The sequence below is a fragment of the Ctenopharyngodon idella genome, chromosome 17, assembly GCF_019924925.1.
Source record: "Ctenopharyngodon idella isolate HZGC_01 chromosome 17, HZGC01, whole genome shotgun sequence".
In the NCBI taxonomy this organism is placed as follows: domain Eukaryota; kingdom Metazoa; phylum Chordata; class Actinopteri; order Cypriniformes; family Xenocyprididae; genus Ctenopharyngodon; species Ctenopharyngodon idella.
This window is the reverse complement of record NC_067236.1, coordinates 20024652-20035450: the sequence shown is the minus strand read 5'-3', so window position 1 is coordinate 20035450 and position 10799 is coordinate 20024652. Positions and strand designations below refer to the sequence as shown.

At 36.6% G+C, this 10799-nt stretch overlaps 2 protein-coding genes across 3 annotated transcripts in view; both read left to right on the top strand.

Moving 5' to 3' along the window:
• The first annotated feature begins 1482 nt into the window (after positions 1–1482).
• Positions 1483–9790, top strand: spata7 (spermatogenesis associated 7). The gene is made up of 11 exons (XM_051869058.1): positions 1483–1770; positions 2128–2220; positions 2419–2466; positions 4393–4508; positions 4592–5043; positions 5128–5173; positions 6517–6623; positions 6890–6940; positions 7298–7375; positions 7466–7523; positions 7627–9790. Exons 1-11 carry the CDS (start codon positions 1728–1730, stop codon positions 8044–8046), a joined length of 1512 nt encoding a protein of 503 aa, XP_051725018.1. The 5' UTR covers positions 1483–1727; the 3' UTR covers positions 8047–9790.
• Positions 9791–10268: 478 nt separating this feature from the next.
• Positions 10269–10799, top strand: part of ptpn21 (protein tyrosine phosphatase non-receptor type 21) — a 32658-nt gene continuing 32127 nt past the window's right edge. For both annotated transcript variants that reach the window (XM_051867361.1, XM_051867360.1), the window contains exon 1: positions 10269–10445. The gene's annotated coding sequence lies outside the window, so the exon portion shown is untranslated. The remainder of the gene's footprint in view (positions 10446–10799) is intronic.

The window sequence follows — 10799 nt, the reverse complement described above, 5'->3', positions numbered from 1 at the left end:
GTAAAGCAACGCATTACAAGTTACACACATCACGTAATCAGATTACCTTTTTGATGTTACAAGTAAAGCAACATGCCTTACATAATCAGATAATCAGATTACTTTTTTGATGTTACAAGTAACATGCATTACATAATCAGATTACTTTTTTTGATGTTACGTGTAAAGCAACATGCCTTACATAATCAGATAATCAGATTACTCTTTTGATGTTACGAGTAAAGCAACGCATTACAAGTAACATGCATTATGTAATCAGATACTTTTTTGACGTAACAAATAATGTTAAGTGTAAATAAGATGTAAATAACATAAATAATGCTATGCTATCCATGTTAATAAAAAATAATATTCACTCATAATTATTTACCACAGGACCATTTACAGAAAGGATAATTCTATAATTGTGGGTTTTATTAAGAAGTTCAAACCAGAAAACCCTTATAATAATTTCAAAACAATAACAGGGTGTAATTTACCCCATTATTGTTACTGTTGACTACTGTATATTTATTAATTATTAATTCTTTAAATATGACAATAATATTATTATATAATACTTAACATTGCAGATTGTGTTTAATATTATAATGAATAAATATTGTAATTCAGTTAACGGTAGCTTTTGCCACATCGCTCATTTATATTCTGTACTATAAATATGAATTTACTGATGGGATTTAAATGTGGAATGTCTTTGAAATCATTGTAGAACTACACTTTCAGTTAATAAAATATTATAATAATAAATAAGAGTTAAACAAAATCAAATGTCAATAAAACTTAATAAATGTTACATGTGAATAGCCTAAAATTTTATTGAATCTAATACATTTTAATACAACATAATATTCACTCATAATTATTATGCTCTTCTCTCATGCTTAGCTCTGTGAAATCACCTTTACAGGACGGAGAGTTCTTCATCATTCATGATGTGTAGTTAGTTAAGGTCTGGCCTGTTTGCACTGAGCAGGAACCACCCGGAGATTCCTCATGAAATATGGATGAAACTGTACTGTACCTCCTTAAGACTCAGCATCCATTAGTAATGAAGAGTGTGGCATGAGATCATAAACATGTGCATTTTTCTAAATGAAATATCCAGTCTCAGGTGGACACATTCATAGTAAATCCTTTACAGATTTATTTTTTACTAGAAAATGTACGACTTTGACCAGCGGAAAAAATATTGATTTATGTGTTTAAAATTGTCTCTGTAGTCTAAATATCTCAGGGTCATGGAAAGTTGTAAATAGGTTCTTAAATAGGTTCATTTGCATATTACACAATATTTCTCAAACAGATGTCATATTAAGCGAAAAAAACATCATATTATTCTTATTTTTTATTTATTTATTTATTTTAATTATTGAAGTCAGCAGAAAGTGCAAGTGAGAGTGGGACAGATTTGTGTAGTAAGAATACAAAATGTTTTCACAGATATGTTTTTATATAAATATTTTTATTCTAAAACAGCCCTAATGAAGTTGGGGACATGTACGTGATTGCGTATACTGACGTCAGACGCACGCATAGCAACCAAAATGGCGACGGTGAAGCTTCACGGTAGCGAGGACAGATAGCTGGCAGCTAGCAAAACAGCTGTGAAAGATGATAACTGTGAAAATAAATTTAAGAAGTATTATTGAAATGGCTATATTACCTTATGCGTTCATATGAATGTTTAAAATGATGGTTTCCGGTAAAACACGAGTGTTTTGAGCATGAGACTCCAGCCAGAGTTTCTCATCATGGACACTAAACCAGGTAAATGATATTCGCCTCATCAAATATAATCTGACCAAACAGACACGTATAAATTCGTTATGTTTATGACATGTAATTGTAAGAGAAACGTGTTAAATCATGTTACTTTGCAGCACTAAACAAAAAGGTGCCATGGTTGTAATGACATGTAACGTTATTTGGACATAATATCGCGTTAATATACCATAGTTTTTTTTAATATTTACCATGGTAAAATCAAAGTAGCATGGCAATGACATCTCAGACCATTTGATTTGTTGTTTCCTGATTGGGACTGAGCTAGAAACAATTCTATTTTTAGGGGGTTATTTATAAATATTGATGTATAAATTCATTGCTCAAATATTAATCTTTTAGGGTACTGTCTTGGTTCATCTGGCAAACTGATGAATCAGTACATGATTAAAGACCACATGCTGTCACATTACAGAAAGCTGTATTCAGCTAAAGGTAAGTGCCAAATTAAAATGCATGCCAGGATGTCAAGTTTATAGTTTTTACATGTTTATCATCAAGGCAATGGCTATTGGAAAATGTTTTTATTTATTTATTTATTTATTTATTTGTATTTTTTTTTTTTGGAGGTTTCCTTTATGCTTTATTCCTGTCTTCTTTTATATACTCACCACTTCTTTTGTTTTCTTTTAGCTGCTGTGGACTGTTCAGCACCTAAAAGCATGCAGAGCAATGTCAAATGTAAGAGAAAGTCCTGTATTACCAATCCACTTCATTTTAAAATACACAAAATATCATGCATAATATATATTATATATATATATATATATATATATATATATATATATATATATATATATATACAGTATCTCACAGAAGTGAGTACACCCCTCACATTTTTGTAAATATTTTATTATATCTTTTCATGTGACAACACTGAAGAAATGACGCTACAATGTAAAGTAGTGAGTGTACAGCTTGTATAACAGTGTAAATTTGCTGTCCCCTCAAAATAACTCAACACACAGCCATTAATGTCTAAACCACTGGCCACAAAAGTGAGTACACCCCTAAGTAAAAATGTCCAAATTGGTCCCAATTAGCCATTTTCTCTCTGTGGTGTCATGTGACTCGTTAGTGTTACAAGGTCTCAGGTGTGAATGGGGAGCAGGTGTGTTAAATTTGGTGTTGTGTAGCAAAAATGAGTACACCCTCCTAAAAGTTACTAAATAAAATGAAATAAAATTTTATATTTTCTGGTTTAAGTTTAAGGCAATGTTTGATCAACAGGTAAGTATGTTGAGCCAAAACATTTAAAGAGAAGTAATTTCTTGACAATTAAAAGTGTTATATAGCCCACTGAATCATTCTCAGACTTAATGCTGACAACAATGGAAGCACTTGGGAGAGAACTGTCAGGAGACTTATTTCTTAGCACAAAAGAGGACAGTGGTACAAGAGGATTACCAAATCATTGTTTTAAGTGTGAAAATAGTTAAGTGTGAAAAAAGCAAAAGTAACACAGAAATTCAAAAACAATGGACTTGTGACAAGCCCCCTGAAATAATCAGGCCTTCATTTTAAGCTTTCATTTAGGGATGAGGGATTTTTTTGCTAGACAAAGAGCAGGAGAAATACCAAGCGAGTGTCTCAGAGCCAGCAGAAATGACATGCGTGGTTGTTGTTCTCACTGGAACTACCTACTGTAGCCAAAGCACAATAAAGTCAGTTAGCCATTTCAAAAGCCCATATTTACAAAATATAGATTCTAGGAATCAATAATCTGGTCTCATGAGACCAAATCAATCATTTTGGATCTAACAGCATCCAAAATGTTCTTGTGTTGCTAGAGGAGGAGTACAGTGAGAAGTGCCTGGTTCCCACAGTAAAGTTCAGTGGTAGTAAAGCTCTTATATAGGGATGTATGAGTGCGAGGGAGTTGTGCTTCATCAACGCTGTCATGAATTCCCACACCACTGTGTAATTTAATACACAAACTTGAAACAGAAGATGTTACCCTTTCCTCATTCCCTGCATTGTTGGGCATTTTTTTAACATGACAATAAAGATATGCATTTTCCCAAGGTGAAAAACCTTCTGTGGACATGTGTTGCACTCAATCAGGGCATTTAAGGAGCTCATCATCCAGGAGTTAAACAGGACAGATGTGACGATTTGTCATGAACTTGTACAAGAAGGGTCAGGGCACTATATTCAAAATTATGGAGGGCATACTAAGTGCTAGAATATTATACATTTGTTGAATTAAATCTAGGGTGTACTCATTTCTGCAATCCTTAATTTAAATAAAATTGGCTTATTTACTTATTTTATGGCTATTAATGACATATATTTCTCAGTTTTTATTATGTATATGTTTAATACATTTTAGTTTTGCCATCTTTCCATGAATTGTATTAGTGATCATAAAGAAAATACATCTTTTGTGTTTGTTCAAGGAGGGGGTGTACTCATTTATGCTGTGCACTGTATATATATATATATATATATATATATATATATATATATATATTAGTATCAAATACAATATTTTATATATTATATGAAATAAAATATATTTTACATTTTGTTTAACCAGATATAAGTTGCTATACTAGTACCTCAATCATTTAAAATAATTTTTTTCACTCATTTTTACCTCTGTAGATGTTGATCAGAAGCGTCGTGAGCAGTTAAGGAAAGACACTCGGAGTCGGTCGAGAAGATCCGATTCCCAGAGGAGCACGAGGATAAACTCAAGAACCTCCTGCTCTACTAAAAATGTAGGATTTCATCTTGAGCTTCATCATGTCACATTGCTGTACAGAAATTGTGTTCAGAGCTTAAGTTTACTCTTTGTTTCCAGAGCAGACCATCGGTTCAGGGTGACGAGAGTGCCTATCATTACCTGGAGCAATCGCTGATGTCATCACCCAGGATCAGCACCTCGTTTCATTGCAAACAAATTGTATATCCCTCCCAAACATCTGGAACCTCTGCAAACCACTTCCGATCTGCCTCCGAGTTGAGTTACCGAAGCCCAAACCCTCACTGGCAGGACGCGGGTCCGTCCTGTGCCACGTCTGCCAGTCAGAGAGGGTACAAGAGCTTTCAGGATCCCACGCAGAAGACCTACAGCGGTGACGTACTGCTGAAACACGCTCATCGCTTCACTCCGGAGAAACCCTTCACCCCGAGAACGCTGAAATCAGACCACAAGTCCACGCTGTTACAATACCGATATTACACTCCTTCACGGAGGAAAGTGGAAGAGGAGAAATCGTCCTCTGTTATTCGCCAGGAGACGCGCCACGGGAGGTGCGGTGTAATCACTGATACTATTATGTGAGGTTTAAAATGGGCGTCTGATGGTGTAACGCGTGTTTGTTCTGTTGTCTGCAGCACACGGTCCAAACGAGGCTGTTCTCCACCGCTCGAGTCGCTCCAGGCAAGTTTGAAGGAAACGTGTGGGTCGTTCTGCAAAATAAACATCATAATGTCACTTTATGTGTTTGAAATTAACATTTCTGAGTGACATTTATTGCTGATTTACGGTCACGTTATGTACACAACTAGTCAAAAATTTGGATGCCCTATGAAACTACTATCTGTCCGTCCATCCGTCTATCCGTCCATCCATCCATCCGTCTATCATCTATCTATCCTTCATCCATCCATCCATCTATCATCTATCTATACATCTATCCTTCTATCCATCCATCCATCCATCCATCATCTATCTATCTATCCATCTATCCTTCTATCTATCCATCCATCCATCCATCATCTATCTATCATCTATCCATCCATCTGTCTATCTATCATCTATCCTTCTATCCATCATCTATCCTTCCATCCATCATCCATCCATCCATCCATCCATCATCAATCTATCCATCTATCAACCCTTCTATCTATCTATCTATCTATCTATCTATCTATCTATCTATCTATCTATCTATCCATTTGTCTATCTATCCATTCGTCTATCTATCATCTATCTATCGATCATCATCCATCCATCTGTCTGTCTATCTATCATCTATCTATCCATCCATCCATCCATCCATCATCTATCTATCCATCTATCCTTCTATCCGTCCATTCATCCATCTATCTATCTATCATCTATCCTTCTATCTATCCATCCATCAATCCGTCTATCATCAATCTATCATCTGTCTTTCTATCTATCATCCATCCATCCATCCATCTATCATCAATCTATCCATCTATCCTTCCATCTATCCTTCTATCTATCTATCATCATCATCCATCCATCTATCTGTCTATCATCTATCTATCCATCCATCCATCCATCATCTATCTATCCATCTATCCATTTATCGTCTATCCATCCATTCATCCATCTATCTATCTATCATCTATCCTTCTGTCTATCCATCCATCCATCCGTCTATCATCTGTCTTTCTATCATCCATCCATCCATCCGTCTATCATCAATCTATCCATCCATCCATCTATCTATCTATCTATCTATCTATCTATCTATCTATCTATCTATCTATCTATCTATCCATCCATTCATCCATCCGTCTGTCCATCTATCTATCTATCCATCCATTCATTCATCCATCCGTCTGTCCATCTATCTATCAGGATAGTGATTGAAAAGCATCATCATCACATGTTCCTCCTTCAGGATGCGCCTCATGAAGTTTTTTAATGAATGTCTGGAGTAAGCAGAGCTTAAATCTAGACAAAGAAGAAGCTCAAATAGAAACACACTGACATCTTGTTAAATATTTTGCTTTTTTAATCTTTTGCAGACATTAACTCTTGATCACGAGTGGTCTGATGGAGAAACAGATTCATTTAGACATCATGGCAAGACAAACCGGTTTAAGAACAGTGATTTTCTTCTCTCGTCCTCCAGGTAAAAGGCATCTTCCAGATTACTCTATATAACACAAATACCACATGTTTCTATAATAGTCATATAAAGCATGCACATCCTAAAATTATGTATATATATCATTGAAAAATTACAGTCAGCACACTTTTGCTACCAAGAAAATGTAATGAGCTCATCAAAACATATGAGACAGACATGGCGTTTCAAGTAGATCAAAATGTTTGACTTTTCTTTTGCATTATTACACATTTATACTTAAGAGAAAAGACTCTTTTCTTTTGTTTCAGGGTTTCACCAGAAGGCATGAGATCCCCCATAATGAGAAAAGTTTCAGCAGAGTGAGTGTCCTGTATTACACATGAAATATTACACTAGTGTGGCATTTAAACTGCTAATATTCCACTTAATATTGTTAAAGGGGACCTATTATGCTCTTTTACAAAGTCTTGGTGTTGTTTTTGGGCTCTACTAAAAGATATTTTTCTTATACATGCTCAAACAGTAACATTACACACTAAAGAAAGATGAGCATGGAAAAAAGCATCATAGGACCCCTTGAACAAAGCAGAGACGTTTAGAAATAATGATGTATTTGATATGATACAAGAGTACAATCATAACAATCAGTTGTATTTTCAGTTTATTCATGTTCCTGATTCATTCTGTGGACTTTCTGAACTTGTTCTTTTCATCAGGGAGGAAGAATTGATGTACCTGGAGTTCATTACAGACGTGACGAATGAGATCCTGACACAGGGCCTGTACTCTGACAGGTGTGTGAGATCTTGATTCATGTATGGAGACAAACTACAAGGCGTTTTTGTGTCACTTTTTGGTGCTTATCAGTCTAACGGTCCTCACAGGGTGCTGAAGAGAGTGTTTGAACGGCACATTGACATGAACAGACATCGATTAGACGAGGTGAGGATTTTGGATTTTACCTTTAGTCTGATGCTTTTATTCAAAGTGACTTAAAATGAGGAAAAGCACAAACAATTTTCCATCTCTCTAATATTCCCAACAGAACAAAATGCGGCACCTTCTAGACAATCTGCAGAAGGACCTGCAAAGTCCTCCTGCGGCCTCCATCACGTCTCTGGGTGCAGGAGAATCCGATAATCCTTTGAAACGGCCGCCGTCACATGATGTTGATTATCTTCTCCATGACGCGTTTAACGAGGAGCGAGGACAGACGGAGGACGTCACTCCTGCTGCAGCGTCCACACCTGTGAACCTCAGCCTGGACGTGACGTTTAATCACATCCTCCTGAATGATGATGAACATCTCACCTGTGCTGTGGAAAATCCTGGGAACGCTGAAGTGTTAGAACAGGTTGATGAACTTGGGAAAATCATGGCGGAGTCGTTAAGTGTGTCAGAGACGCCGAAGGAAGTGTTTGAACAGGAGCAGACGAGAGGTGACGTCAGTGATGATGAGTTCTAATCAAATCTAATCTGCAAAAACACAAAGATTTTTCTTTGTGATGCTGTAACTGTTCTGCAGAATTTCAGATTTTCTTTTTTGTTTACTTTTTTTAGTGTTATGAAAGTGAGTTTTCCAGGAACTGATAGTTCTCCCAAGCCATTCCAGTATTTTCAGCATGTTATGTGCGGTGTTCAGTACTTTTTTCTGAATTATTCCGCTCCTAATGTGGCCGTTTATTGTTTATGTAGTCGGGTTAAGATTCAGAGCTCATGCTGTGACGTTTATCTGAGTGTTTTAGTTTGTAAAGCTGCAGTGTTCATATTCTCTGATATACTTGATACAGAAGATTATTATTTCAACTTTTATTTAAGCTTTTGAAAGACGTCCACCTTTAGAGCTTTTGTATTTGTTACAGACACACACACACATACTCTCTCTCACTCACTCACTTACACACACACACACACACACACACACACACACACACACACTCTCTCTCTCACTCACTTACACACACACACTCTCACGCACTCACACACTCTCTCTCTCACACACACACACACACATACTCACACACACTTAATCTCTCATGCACTCACACACACTCACTCTCACACACATACTCACACACACACTTTTACACACTCACTCTCTCACGCACACACACACACTCTCATACACACACGCACACACACTCACTCTCACACGCACAAGCTTTCTCACACACACAAATACTCACTCACACACAAATACACACTCTCTCACACACACTATCTCTCTCTCTCTCACACACACACACACACACACACACAAATACACACTCACTCTCTCTCACACACACACACACACACACTCACTCTCTCACACACACACACATACTCTCATACACACATGCACACTCACTCTCACATGCACAAGCTCTTTCTCACACACACACCTCACACACACAAATACTCACACACACTCACACACAAATACACTCTCTCACACTCACTCACACACACACTCTCACACACACACACACACTTACATGCACACTCATTCAGGCACACACTGACTCACTCGCTCTCTCTCACACACACAAGTGCACACTCTCTCACTCACACATTCTCTCTCTCTCTCACACACACACTTACATGCACTCATTCAGACACACACTGACTCACTCACTTGCTCTCTCTCTCTCACACACACACACACACACACACTTACATGCACTCATTCAGACACACACTGACTCACTCACTTGCTCTCTCTCTCACACACACACACACACACACACACTCACTCACTCACTCTCTCTCATACACACACTCAAAATAAAAAAATATATAAATATATGTTTAATTATTGGACAATTGAAAAACTATTAAAAGCCTATTAAGGAAACCATCAATAACGAGAGGTCAACATTTGTTTTAGATTACGATGCACATAAAAAATTTAAAATTGCAGTATTAATTTAAAATGCTTTAGTAAACATAATAAAGCTGTCTTTAAAGTGACCACGAGTGTCTTAAACAGTTGTGTGTACTTTGAATACTTGTTACACTGAAAAATCCAATATAATTTACATTGTTAGCTTTCTTTTAGCACCTGTTGATTTAATTGTTGAGTGTTTTTGCCTTTTTAACTACTGAGAAATGAATAACTTTTTACTTTGTGTTATCATATGTATTTTTATATTTCAAATGACTTTTACAGACTACTGTATTTTTGATGCATGAAATAGCCTATAGATAATAAAATGCTTTTGCGATCACGTTTATTGTTCCATGAGAATTAAATCACATCAGCAAATGCATTAAACATGTTCTCATGCTGTCTGATAGATTACCAGGCACAAATATGACAACACTGTTTTATTACAGACCCGCAAATCCTCAAAAGATGATAAAGTCTTGCTTATCACAGCAAAAACTCTCAACAGAAAGCGCACAGTTTCAGTGTGGTAATGTGCAGCTGCTCTCATTCCACGCATTCCACGCACCTGACGTAACGCGCGACCTGTATCGAGGCGCAGCACAATTGTTCAATTTATTAATCTTATCTCAATCTTCAATCAGATCTGACCATATCTTGCTTCTCCCAAAAAAAACAAAAATGAATTTCTACCCTGGTCCCCATCAAAATAAGTTATATTGAATGTGTTAAAACTGGAAAAAAAGCGATTAGACTTCATGGGTGTGAGAGAAAATAGAGCTGCGGATGAATATGATCCCGCTCACCTTTCCTCTGGTATTCCGAGCGGATGTGACGCAGCAGCAGGAGTGTGACCCGAGGAACCTCAAACATGCGTCAATCCCGAAAAAAACAAACTCCGCCAAATATCGGATTATTATCTTAAACCCTTATTCACACTCCAAAAACTCTCCATGTTATAAATTAAGGATATAATCAATCAGATAACCCAGCAGGTAAGCGGCAGAGAGCCGTTTAAACTACTCTTTTCTAGTTTTACTCAAAAGTGTTAGCAGTGTTAGCCAGCGCGCGCTCTTAAACTATAATTTACGCTAAAACTCTAGACATCTCAATAAATCACATGTGTTTAGACGTTTAAATGTGTGTTTGAAGACTTTGACGTCTTATTTAATGAAGTGTATAGTCCAGTTTGGATGCGTGCGGTTTTGTGGTCACTTGTTGCTCCCAAAAGTTAGTCAGACATTTTTTAGTGTTTGTTTATATTTCTTAAATGCTGAAAACTCATCTGTTTTGAATATTATAAGTAGGATTAAGAGCGTCGATGTATTTTTATATAATAAAGTGCTTAT

Bases quoted from the DNA above. Each gene is read 5' to 3' on its own strand.
- spata7 (XM_051869058.1), top strand. From the start codon at position 1,728: ATGAGACTCCAGCCAGAGTTTCTCATCATGGACACTAAACCAG. The intron at 2,221-2,418 runs GTAAGTGCCAAA...GTTTTCTTTTAG, and splicing joins AAAGCTGTATTCAGCTAAAG to CTGCTGTGGACTGTTCAGCA. The intron at 7,524-7,626 runs GTGAGGATTTTG...TATTCCCAACAG, and splicing joins ACAGACATCGATTAGACGAG to AACAAAATGCGGCACCTTCT.